At 44.8% G+C, this 13,515-nt stretch overlaps 1 protein-coding gene and 1 pseudogene across 2 annotated transcripts; both read left to right on the forward strand.

Annotated features, from left to right (window-relative positions):
• The first annotated feature begins 893 nt into the window (after nt 1-893).
• Nucleotides 894-4,124, forward strand: LOC110488267 (perforin-1). Of its 2 annotated transcripts, none has more exons than XM_021560423.2 (3): nt 894-992; nt 1,443-1,987; nt 2,213-4,124. In XM_021560423.2, the coding sequence occupies exons 1-3, from the start codon at nt 990-992 to the stop codon at nt 3,432-3,434; spliced, it is 1,770 nt and encodes a 589-aa protein (XP_021416098.2). In that variant the 5' UTR covers nt 894-989; the 3' UTR covers nt 3,435-4,124. The 2 variants fall into 2 exon arrangements, with proteins under 2 accessions (XP_021416098.2, XP_021416099.2); XM_021560424.2 differs by having other exon boundaries at nt 919-992; nt 1,446-1,987.
• Nucleotides 3,438-13,184, forward strand: LOC110488268 (annotated as a pseudogene).
• Nucleotides 13,185-13,515: the final 331 nt, after the last annotated feature.

Here is a 13,515-nt window from a genome sequence, read left to right on the forward strand (position 1 = left end):
TAAACGATAAACATATTTTTGCCCCCTCAGTTTTTAAGCTTGCCCTCCCCCACCTTCCCCTCAGCAACCAGTTCAGTTTCCATCTCTGGCCTTTGTGGCTGAAGTGGTTTATTTTGCAACATTAAGGAGAAGCCAGTGCAATATCCATGCATTCTGAAGTCACTGACACCCACAGGGTTACACTGCTGCCCAAGCTGTCTCACGAAGCGCTCTGTACCAGTAATGGTGGCTGTACTTCCGGCGCCGACAGAGATGGCCGCCTCGCTTCGCGTTCCTAGGAAACTATGCAGTTTTTTGTTTTTTTACGTGTTATTTCTTACATTAGTACCCCAGGTCATCTTAGGTTTCCTTACATACAGTATCCTTATGTACATATTCTTTATCCCCTTACACTGTGTACAAGACAGTAGTTTTGGAATTGTTAGTTAGATTACTTGTTATTACTGCATTGTCGGAACTAGAAGCACAAGCATTTCGCTACACTGGCATTAACATCTGCTAACCATGTGTATGTGACAAATAAAATTGGATTTGATTTGATTTGTAGTGAGGGTAAAGTGTGAGAAGATTGTGTGTGAGTGACTCAAAGGAAGATGTGTTAGATTTTTACAAAATTACAGAGCAAGAACATCATTGAAGATATCACTGTCCAAGTAAAATGAAACTACGTCTTTCAACCATATGAAAGCATCCTTAAATATTTTTTACTTGAAACAGAACCATATTTTGCACAATCAAACTCCTAAAACTCTTAGTTTTTGCATTCTAATGCTAAAACCACCAACTGACTTGTCACCCAATTACAACAGAGGAGAATGTACTTTTTTTTGTTGCATTGAAATTTGGGGTTTGCCACTAAATGTTCTGTGAAAATGACCAGCAAAAAAACCTCAAGCTACCCAGCAGTGTATTTAAAGGCTCTTCTCTCTCATCCAGTATAGAATCAAGAAACAACTCTCTTCGTTTTACATCTCCAAGAGAAAGAGCACATGGTATGATATGAAGTCTCAATTTTTATACTTGTTATCTTTTGATCTCTAGTCATAAAACCTGAAGGACAACAATTCTTCATACAGATCTTAAGGTATATTGTCCTATTTCTTAAAACTTGATTTCATGTGCACTGTACTGTAATTGATAAATACGTAGTGCTTGGAACAGCAATACATTTCACTGATCAAATGGATTAGTACAACACATTTACTCATACATTACCATTACAAGCTCACTACAGCGTGCCACTACAGTGTGTGGTGGCAGGTAGCCTAGCGGTTAAGAGCATTGAGCCAGTGACCGAAAGGTTGCTGTTTCAAATCCCAGAGCTGACGCTGACTAGGTGAAAAATCTGTTGATGTGCTCTTGAGCAAGGCACTCAATCCTAATTGCTCTGGATAAAAGTGTCTGCTAAATTATTTTGATTACTTCTACTTTTTTCTATTAAGAAGGTGATGAAGGAGCTGTGTCTACTTCTACTGATCTGCTGGGCAGGCACACTCCAGTGCCTGGCAGGGAGTTTGAGGGGAAAGATTCCTGGCAAGCCACAGGAATGTGAGCAGGCCGAGTTTGTCCCTGGTTACAACCTGGCAGGGGAAGGTTTCGACATTGTGAAGATGCAGCGAAAAGGTTCTTATGTGATCGACATGGAAAATTGGGAGCGGGAGGGAGACACTTGCGAGTTAGCTGTGAATTTCTATTTGGGGGGAATAAAACAGAAGCTTCCAGCAGCCATGGCAAACTGGCGAGCCCTCACCGACTGCAAGCGGGAGGTCTCAAGCAGCATCTATGAATCCAGTGAGTCCCTCATCAATACCACAACTTCAGCCGTGACCAACAACTGGAAACTTGGCCTGGACCTTGAGATTCCTGAAGTAAAGTTCAAGACAATCATTGGAGGGACAGATTCCAGAGAAGCAACATATGCCATTGCAAAGTCGAAGCAGGACAGATACAGTTTCACCAGGCATGAAGTCCATTGTAGCATCTACAGGTGATGCACTCAACTTCAGTGACTAAACTAAAAGATTCTTAAAGAGGCTGTAATATGAGGCTAATATAATGCTTTTCATGAATATTGTGTATCCATTGCATGATAAGTTCACATACAATACCATCACATGCTTACCAATTGCGTTCAACTTAACTGCTATTAAAGACTAAAATACAACCGATTATTGTTAAATGTTAACCAAACCATTGTCACTTTTTTCCTCAGATATAGCCTGGTCGAAGATCCTCCTCTTCACAAACAATTTCTGAATTCGGTGAAGAAGCTCCCCACTGTTTATGACCTCAAGTCTAAGCCGGCCTATAGAAACCTGATAGACACATACGGCACTCATTTCACCTCTCAAGTCAACCTGGGAGGGAAAGTGAGTGCTGTAACTTCCATCAAGTCTTGTCAGGCGACTATGAACGGAGTGACAGTCACTGCAGTGAAGGACTGTCTCGATGTCGAGGCCTCCTTGTCATATCAATTCAGCGCTAGTTTGGCCGCCGAGCTTCACTACTGTAATGAACTAAAGAAGAAACTTGGCACCAACCGAAGTTTCAGCAGCATGTTCAGTGACCGCCACTCAGAAATTAAAGGAGGGGTTCTAAATGGAGGCGACCTGCTGTTCTCAGGTGCGTTGGACGCAAACGCCTACAAAGAGTGGCTGGAGTCCTTGAAAACGATCCCTGACGTGGTGCACTACTTCCTTAAGCCCCTTCACTTCCTGTTGAAAAGTAGACATCCTGCTCAACCTGGGCTGAAGAAAGCAGTGGAGGAGTACATCCTTGAAAACGCCCTGATCAAGAAATGCTCAGAGTCCTGTCAGATAGGTACGAGGACCAGCAAAAGGGATCACTGTGCCTGTGTCTGCCACAGTGATCAGAGCATCAAGTCCAACTGTTGCCCTGCTGGGAAAGGCCTGGCCAGGCTGCAAGTCTATGGTTTGAGAGCAAAGGGACTTTACGGGGACATTTCAACCGAAACGGATGGTTTTGTTGAGATCTCATATGATAAACAAGTCAAACTCACTGAAGTGATCAAAGACGACGACAATCCCGTTTGGCCAGAGAGCTTTGAATTCAGACCCATCCATATCAACTTTGACACCAAACTCACTTTCAAGGTGTATGACACAGACAGAGTTGTTTGGAACAAAGATGTCCTGGGTGAATGTTCCTTTGATCTGCGTAGAGGAAATGTGAGTGACGTCTGTGTGTTCAAATATGGCACATTCTTCTTCTCCTACACAGTGCAATGTGCTCCCAGCCTTGGAGGCTCACGCTGTGAAGAGTACATCCCCTCTCCTATGAGCGCCTCCCTGGCAAAAGTCTTCCATTCCAGAAATGGCATGCTGGCTGGGGAGAATTGGCGACTTGAGTTGGGCAGGAATCACACCAATGATGCGGTTGACAAGGTTGGCTTAAAGAGATGTCATGGTGAATAAGGCATGAGGTGAGCGACGAGTTGGTGACTGCTTCGCATTGCATAGTTCAGCATTTCAGATGGTCCCTTTGGCCACAGGCAGGATCATGGTTAGATGATTCATGTGAAATTAAACTAGTGAAATGTGTCATGTGTTTCTGTTCAATCTGTAACATTGATAGTATGAGGAATTACTTTGCACTGGTTTCTTTTTTGCATTAAAGCACTGAGAAAGACAAAATATAATGTTTTAGCTTTTTCTTTGTTCAAAGTACAATATAATTATAATTGCATTGGATTTGCTTTACAATTTTGACGTGACAGATATTGTGAAAATGTTTTTAGCAGCTCATCTTGTATTAGTTGTATCATCTTGTACCAAAATATCATTCCCAATAATTACATCTCAGGCTTTTGCTATAGATTGTTTGTTATCATGCTGAGCTTATCAGATATTAAAAACAATGAAAGATGTGGATATGTAAGTCATGACAAACCAGTCTTGCTATATATATATATATATTTAAACGTATCTCTAACCACTAGAATGTCATGGTATTTTTTTGAAAATAGTGTAACTACCCAGAATGCGAATTATACCGTGACATTTGGGGTCCATATTTTTTTTGCGGTACTTCCTATGTGTGCCTGAAATTGTTTTATGGGCCTCAGTGGAGTGTATTCATTACCAAATAAATAAAATACTAAATCATGTATCTTTCGTCTCTCTGTGTTTCATAATTATCCTTCAATTTACAAGAGGCTGAATGTATCTAACAGGAGAAAGCATCTGAGCGAGTGAAACAGCGGCCCTCTGTCTCTCTACATGTAGGCCAGCTATCTGATGCTGTCTGGTCCAAACGAGTATGACATGTTTGCCGCCTGTAGCGTTGACGGCAAAGGAAGCCAGCGAGCATCTGACCGCAAAAGTATAAAACAAAAAAAGTATTAAACGTGCTAATTTTACTAATCTCATATGTATATACTGTATTATATTCTACTGTATTTTAGTCAATGCCACTCCGACATCCTAACATTGATATATTTCTTAATTCCATTATTTTACTTTTAGATATGCGAGTAATGTTGTGAATTGTTAGATACTAGTGCACTGTTTGAGCTAAGAAAACAAGCATTTCGCTACACCCCCAATAAAATCTGCTAAAAATGTGTATGTGACCAATACAATTTGATTTGATTTGATATCACGGTCGCAAGGCATATGAATTAACAGGTTATAGAGCAAACAACGCAATTATCCCAGCACATAGATAGTAACAATGGCTTTTTGGGGGAAGGGTGGGGATTGGCTTACCCGGTGATTTTACCTGACATACCGCTACTGATGGGCCTAGTAGTAAATATGTAATTCACAGATATTTTAAAATTACATTTTCATTTGGCATGAACACATCCAGGGAACCATGTCTCTACAGTCACAATGCACACTGTTCATTTTCTACAAGCTTGGGAATGTACAGCACATCTGAGCTGTTATTGGGTTAGGAAACACACGTCAGGATAAGGAAGGTAAGGCAATAAATAGCCAATGGTGGTGAAGTAATTACAATATAGCAATTAAACACTGGAATACTGGAATTTGCACACTTGGCATAATCTAAACCAGCTTCATGAGGTAGTCACCTGGAATGCATTTCAATTCATGTTTTTTGGGGCGACCAACCAAATTCACATTGACATGTGAGTTATAGATCTGTCATTCTCATTGAAAGCAAGTCTAAGAAGAGGGATATCTGTTCTATGTGCTTTATTTCTATGCTTCCTGTGCTTACATTTCGCTTTGCGTCTTTCACTTTTGGTTTTGGCACCAGCTTCAAACAAGGTGAATATACTATATTTTTGGTGATAGAAAACATATTTCACAGTGGTTTAGATGGTACAATAATTCTCTACACTATGCATTGCTTGTTTTGTCACAAACTGAAATTAGGCAAACTATTTGAATCTTAACAACCAGGAAATGGCGGAGCGATTTCTGCATATTGCACCTTAAAGACTGTGGGCTCTAACTTCATGCAGCACTAATGGGACATTTTAAGACCCACAAAAAGCAGGTCTTAACGGTACTGCAGTTAATAAGGGCATGTATTTTGAGAGCAGGAGCACAGCTTTTCCAGCCATGACGCACTGTGCCCATGGATTGATAGAAGTGCCTTTTCATGTGAATTTCATGTTTAGAAACATTCAAAAATGAATGGTTTCCACCCCCATTTCGTTGAATTTGATTTTTTTAAAACAAGCAAACTTCATTTTGCTTGTGCAAGTAGGCTATCCATCCCCATTTTTTTCAAAGAGCACCCCTCTTCTGATTACAAAAGACACACTCCAGTCCATACTATTCAGATCTCCTATAATGCCCTATCAATGGCATATATATATTTTTTAATCTGCCTCGCACATAGGCAACGATACAGGAGCCTAGTATTTTATGTCGACATGCCAATGTTTTGCGTAAAGATATTTAGGCCTACGTGTACACAGAGTGCCATGGAACAAGTGAAGCGATTTATTATATCATGCTTCTGACCCGATCCTATGTAGAAATACTGTTCTTGTTTTTTTTTAAAACAGTTCATGTTTTTTGTTTCATTTGATTAAGAACCAAACTTATTAGAAAGATTCACAGTCAACGGGTTTAACATATGGATGGCTCGAATGCACGGCTATTTCAGGAGAAGTGCAAATATGATCTGTAAGATGGTTCCATGATGTTTATAAAACATTACATTTGCGAGCAGTATAACAGTGAATGGACATTCCCCCTTTGTCTTTATATTGGATCTTTATCAAGGTCATAAGAAAAGTTTGGATGTGCGTAAAAACCTCCATAGTTTAAGATGCCTCGTCTGTATTATACGCCCACGGGGTGCAATTATGGTGTCTGTAACTGTATTTACATATAGCCTATTTAAAACATGTGTTGTTTCTTTTTTTAAATAGAATTTGATTAGAGTTATACAGTGCCTTGCAAAAGTATTCGGCCCCCTTGAACTTTGCGACCTTTTGCCACATTTCAGGCTTCAAACATAAAGATATAAAACTGTATTTTTTTGTGAACAATCAACAACAAGTGGGACACAATCATGAAGTGGAACGACATTTATTGGATATTTCAAACTTTTATAACAAATCAAAAACTGAAAAATTGGGCGTGCAAAATTATTCAGCCCCCTTAAGTTAATACTTTGTAGCGCCACCTTTTGCTGCGATTACAGCTGTAAGTTGCTTGGGGTATGTCTCTATCAGTTTTGCACATCGAGAGACTGACATTTTTTCCCATTCCTCCTTGCAAAACAGCTCGAGCTCAGTGAGGTTGGATGGAGAGCATTTGTGAACAGCAGTTTTCAGTTCTTTCCACAGATTCTCGATTGGATTCAGGTCTGGACTTTGACTTGGCCATTCTAACACCTGGATATGTTTATTTTTGAACCATTCCATTGTAGATTTTGCTTTATGTTTTGGATCATTGTCTTGTTGGAAGACCAATCTCCGTCCCAGTCTCAGGTCTTTTGCAGACTCCATCAGGTTTTCTTCCAGAATGGTCCTGTATTTGGCTCCATCCATCTTCCCATCCATTTTAACCATCTTCCCTGTCCCTGCTGAAGAAAAGCAGGCCCACACCATGATGCTGCCACCACCATGTTTGACAGTGGGGATGGTGTGTTCAGCTGTGTTGCTTTTACGCCAAACATAACGTTTTGCATTGTTGCCAAAAAGTTCAATTTTGGTTTCATCTGACCAGAGCACCTTCTTCCACATGTTTGGTGTGTCTCCCAGGTGGCTTGTGGCAAACTTTAACCAATACTTTTTATGGATATCTTTAAGAAATGGCTTTCTTCTTGCCACTCTTCCATAAAGGCCAGATTTGTGCAATATACGACTGATTGTTGTCCTATGGACAGAGTCTCCCACCTCAGCTGTAGATCTCTGCAGTTCATCCAGAGTGATCATGGGCCTCTTGGCTGCATCTCTGATCAGTCTTCTCCTTGTATGAGCTGAAAGTTTAGAGGGACGGCCAGGTCTTGGTAGATTTGCAGTGGTCTGATACTCCTTCCATTTCAATATTATCGCTTGCACAGTGCTCCTCGGGATGTTTAAAGCTTGGGAAATCTTTTTGTATCCAAATCCGGCTTTAAACTTCTTCATAACAGTATCTCCGACCTGCCTGGTGTGTTCCTTGTTCTTCATGATGCTCTCTGCGCTTTTAACGGACCTCTGAGACTATCACAGTGCAGGTGCATTTATACGGAGACTTGATTACACACAGGTGGATTGTATTTATCATCATTAGTCATTTAGGTCAACATTGGATCATTCAGAGATCCTCACTGAACTTCTGGAGAGAGTTTGCTGCAGTGAAAGTAAAGGGGCTGAATAATTTTTGCACGCCTAATTTTTCAGTTTTTGATTTGTTAAAAAAGTTTGAAATATCCAATAAATGTCGTTCCACTTAATGATTGTGTCCCACTTGTTGTTGATTCTTCACAAAAAAATACAGTTTTATATCTTTATGTTTGAAGCCTGAAATGTGGCAAAAGGTTGCAAAGTTCAAGGGGGCCGAATACTTTCGCAAGGCACTGTATACTGTCATTTTAGGCCTTATCAATAGCCTTGTGAGTTGACCCCCCCCCCCCCCCCCCCGGACTCCCGGCTGCACACCTAAGCCTATATGGGAGGGTCTGGGTGGGCATATCTCCGCGGTGGTGGTTCTGGTGAGGGACGCTCCACTTCTGACTCGGCCCACTTACGTAATGTCTCCGGAGCGGGAACCCTCACCACCGACCCCGGACTAGAGGGCGTCACTGGACTGATGGTCGAGTCTAGAGTGAGTGGCGCCTCTGGACTGGAGGGAGACTCTGGCAGATCCGGACTGGAGGGAGACTCTGGCAGATCCGGACTGGAGGGAGACTCTGGCAGATCCGGACTGACTGACGGCTCTGGCAGCTCCTGGCTGACTGACGGCTCTGGCAGCTCCTGGCTGACTGACAGTTCTGGCAGCTCCTGGCTGACTGACGGCTCTGGCAGCTCCTGGCTGACTGACGGCTCTGGCAGCTCCTGGCTGACTGACGGCTCAGGACAGACTGGCGGCTCTGGCGGCTCAGGACAAACTGGCGGCTCTGGCAGCTCAGGACAGAATGGCGGCTCTGGCAGCTCAGGACAGACGGGAGACTCTGGCAGCTCTGGAGAGGAGGAAGGCTCTGGCAGCACTGGACAGGCGGGAGCACCTGTAGGAAGGAGACGGAGAGACAGCCTGGTGTGGGGGGCTGCCACCGGGGGGCTGGTGTGTGGAGGTGGCACCGGATAGACCGGACCGTGAAGGCGCACTGGAGCTCTTGAGCACCGAGCCTGCCCAACCTTACCTGGTTGAATGCTCCCCGTAGCCAGCCCAGTGCGGAGAGGTGGAATAGCCCGCACTGGGCTGTGCTGGTGAACCGGGGACACCATGCGTAAGGCTGGTGCCATGTACACCGCCCCGAGGAGACGCACTGGAGACCAGATGCGCTGAGCCAGCTTCATGGCACCTGGCTCGATGCCCACTCTAGCCCGACTGCATCGGGCTATGCATGCGCACCGGGGACACCGTGCACCTCACGGCATAACGCGGGGTAAGGGTAAGCACGGGGAGTTGGCTCAGGTCTCCTACCCGACTTAGCCACACTCCCCGTGTTCCCCCCCCAAGAACATTTTGGGGCTGCCTCTCGGGCTTCCAACCGCGCTGCCGTGCTACCTCCTCATACCACCGCCTCTCGGCTTTCGCTGCCTCCAGCTCAGCCTTGGGGCGGCGATATTCTCCAGCCTGTGCCCAGGGTCCCTTGCCTTCCAGAATCTCCTCCCATGTCCAGGAGTCCTGAGATCGCTGCTGCTGCCCGTTACCACGCTGCTTGGTCCTTTGGTGGTGGGTGATTCTGTCACGTTCGATGTATGGAGGAGACCAAGGCACAGCGTGATGTGAATACATATTTCTTTAATGAAGACGAAGAAACACTAAACAAACTTACAAAAACCCTAGACAGGACAAAAACCATATAATCACGCATGTCACACCCTGACCTAACCAAAATAATAAAGAAATCAAAGAATACTAAGGTCAGGGCGTGACAATATCAGTGCAAATGCTATAGCCTATGTTTAACAATCCATATTGAAGCAATGAAATTAGAACAATGTGGACTACAAACATGTTCGACATATTTAGACAATAAGGGGCAGGCTATTTAACAAACTAGGCTATAACGGACTAACATTCAAATTGGAGTTGATGACAATGCAATATATAAAAGAATGTAAATACACAACTTGAAGCAACCACATATTTAGCCATGGAGCACATTTTGATTGGCCAGCAAGAGGCCAAGTCTCGACACACCCACAACTTGTTTATGTATCAAAACCCAGCCATTTCGTGCCACCGGCAGCTACTTGCGCCCGTAATTCCATTTGTGAACATAGCAAAACAAATTCTGACACACTTCCAAACCTATAACGCTACCGATTTACCATTGCGTTAGATTTGTTAACATAGACTCCTGTGACTTGTAAAGCAATAGCCTACTATGTCAGAAACAGATCAATGATTGAAGTTGGGCCAGTTCATAACTGAACAACCATTACCAACCCACCATTTTGGAAACTCCTAACCCTAAGCATTTGTATGTTTGTTATATATAGAAGATTTTGACATGAACACTGACCTTCTACTTAATCTGATAACCATGTGCATGCTGTGTATTTCTTTGGAAAGGAAAGGGGGATACCTAGTGTGTTGTGCAACTGAATGCATTAACTGAAAAGTGTATTCTGCATTTAACCCAACCCCTCTGAATCTATTGTAAGTCTTCATTAAGCTTGTTTGGTTGCCAGGTTGCCAAAGCACAGAACCCCACGCCAGGACCTATGGATCATCACCTAGCAAAACACAAGGGCCCACAAGGTCAGGGGCAATGGGACCCCCAGAGCAACTTAATCTATTTCTGCACTAAGCACTTCACCTCAGAGAATTTTGAACTCTCAGGAGTCAGGTATGTAGTGTCTCTTCCAACTGATAGAGGGCAGTGTTTACTCGGAATTCCATAGGTCAGGTGATAATGTACACTACATACCCTTCAAATTTGTGGATTTGGCTGTTTCAGCCACCCCAGTTGTTGATAGGTGTATAAAATCGAGCACATAGACATGCAATCTCCATAGCTAAACATTGGCAGGAGAGTGGCCTGTACCGCAGAGCTCAGTGACTATCAACGTGGCACCACCATAGGATTCCACCTTTCCAACAAATCAGTTAATCAAATTTATTGCTGCCCCGGTCAACTCTAAATGCTGTTATTGTGCAGTGGAAACGTCTAGGAGCAACAACGGCTCAGCCGCGAAATGATAAGCCACACAAGCTCACAGAACGGGACCGCAGAGTGCTGAAGCGAGTAGCGTGTAAAAATCGTCTGTCCTCGGTTGCAACATTCCCTACCGAGTTCCAAACTGCCTTTGGAAGCAACGTCAGCACAAGTACTGTTCGTCGGGAGCTTCATGAAATGGGTTTCCATGGCCGAGCAGCCGCACATAAGCCTTAAATCACCATGTGCAATGCCAAGCGTCGGCTGGAGTGGTGGTAAGCTTACCGCAATTGGACTCTGGATCATGCTTCGCCCTCTGGCAGTCCGACGGACAAATCTGGGTTTGGCAGATGCCAGGAGAACACTACCTGCCCCAATGCATAGTGCCAACTGTAAAATTTGGTGGAGGAGGAATAATTGTCTGGGGCTGTTTTTCATGGTTCAGGCTAGGCCCCTTAGTTCCAGTGAAAGGAAATGTTACCTCTACAGCATACAATGACATTCTAGATGATTCTGTGCTTCCAACTTTGTGGCAACAGTTTGGGGAAGGCCCTTTTCTGTTTCAGCATGACAATGCCCCAGTGGACAAAGCGAGGTCCATACAGAAATGGTTTGTCGAGATCAGTTTGGAAAACTTGACTGGCCTGCACAGAGCCCTGACCTCAACCCAATCGAATACCTTTGTGATGAATTGTAACACCGACTGTGAGCCAGGCCTAATCGTCCAACATCAGTGCCTGACCTCACTAATGCTCTTGTGGCTGAATGGAAGCAAGTCCCCACAGCAACGTTCCAACATCTAGTGGAAAGCCTTCCCAGAAGAGCGCAGAGCTGTGATGCGTGATAATAGTCATCTTCCCTTTTTTCTGAGGTCCCGCTATCTGAAAGTGGAACAAGACAGCCAGAATGGCGCACAACAAGAAACTGAAGACAAAAATATAGATAGTGGAGAACAAGTTCATTGCTCTGAGACACCCAATGGGGAACCGAATAGCCAGATGGGACAGGGCACAGTCCCTCCCTCCCCCCAGGGAATATCTGCGCCAACTGTCAAAACACCACAGAGTCCCCCCTCAACACCCATCAGGCGCTTCACCCGGAGACCTTCCTGGCTCTCCATCCTCTCCCTGTCCTCATTCCCCATCGCAATACATGCTGCGCCTCCCTCCACCTCCCAGCTTCTACCTGCCCAAGGAACACAACTATGCTCAGCACTGTCCCCTGGTGTGGTGGAAGCGTTGTGAGAGAGCCACCGACAGCCTGGAAAAGTCCCTGTGGCTGCTCAGTGCGGCCAGGCGGAGGGAGAACCGGCTGCGGCATGCGCTCCTGCGCCTCAGAGAAAATCTTCTGAAACACACCCTCCTTCGCTCACGGGACAGAGCTAAGGGCAGGGGAGGTCGAATTCAGGGGTTGGAGAGGAGATGGAGATAGGGCAGGAGGAGGTGCCAACCTGGCCGAGCCAGAGGAGACTGAGATGGATGAAGTGCCAGAGGACTTGGAGTTTAAGAGGAGGGGGGTTACTACTTCTACTGTGGAAGAGGGCGAGAGGACGATGGGGAAGCTCTCGGATAAGAAAAGGTGGACAGGGAACTGTGGATGATGGCTCTTGGAGCTCTTGCGTTGATGAGAGGGACAGAGAGGGTCGAAGAGGAAGACAAATTCCAAAGAAGGCTCGAGGTCGAAAGATTGGAGAGGCCACAACATATGGAGGAGCGCCACAGGAAATCTATGACAGCTACTACTGTCACTGTGGCGCATCTGAGAGTGGTGGAGGTGTGCTGGTAGTCAAGGTAGCGCTGCCACCTGAGAAAGGGGTGAAAGCTGGCATGGAACTTCACTGCAACCCTCAGCTGTCCATCCCCCTGTTGCAAACACAATCGCAGGTGGGCCTGCAGCAGATACAGGCACAGCCCTCGGGCAGAACAGCACCGCAGGATACCCACAACCGGGTTCAGTTTCTGCAGCTTGGCCCAGCCTCCCAGCAGGGGCTACTCCTCACAGACCTGAACTGCATAGAAGCAGAGCCAGCGGACAGCCAGTAGCAGGAGGAGAAACTGCTCTTAGTGCCTGTACCCTCCGAAGACTGGCTAAAGAGCACAGTTGGAATGGAGGGAGTGGCAGAAGAGGTGGGAGCACAAACCATATTAGTGCCAGAGGTGTGATTTCCCAGAGACTTGTTGGAGGACAAGGGTCTGTGCTTAGAGGGTAAGGGTAGAGGACTGAGGCTTATATTACCCACTGATGGACAGCGAGGCCATCGCTCAGACATCAGGACGACTGTGGTGACCAGTGATGTGAGGGAGAGCTGAAAAGACCACTTTGAAGGGTTTCAGCTCCAGCTTAGCAGTGAGTTTGTTGACTGAAGGCTGTATTACATTAACGGGCCAAAGGGTGGAAGCCTTTATGTAGAGAGTGCAAAGGTGTCCGCATACTGTTGTGTTTAATGTACTAAGATGATGGTACGTTAACTTATAACTTAATCAGATGAATAAGTCAAGAGGGGCCATTTAGCAGGACAAATAAGTCAGTCATATTCTTACCATGCAGCACAAAATTCTGAAAAAAATGTTTAACAATTTGCATTCCATGTGCTCACTTCACTTAGGCTTGTGTAGTAGAGCATACAAAGTGGAATTGAAAACATGACAGAATTAATCAAATACATAAAACAAATTATACTCCAGCATGGATTGTAAATCATGCTCAATTACACATTTCATTGCCTGTACTTACAATTATTACAGTATTAATCAA

This window comes from Oncorhynchus mykiss, chromosome 32 (genome assembly GCF_013265735.2).
Source record: "Oncorhynchus mykiss isolate Arlee chromosome 32, USDA_OmykA_1.1, whole genome shotgun sequence".
Classification (NCBI taxonomy): Eukaryota; Metazoa; Chordata; class Actinopteri; order Salmoniformes; family Salmonidae; genus Oncorhynchus; species Oncorhynchus mykiss.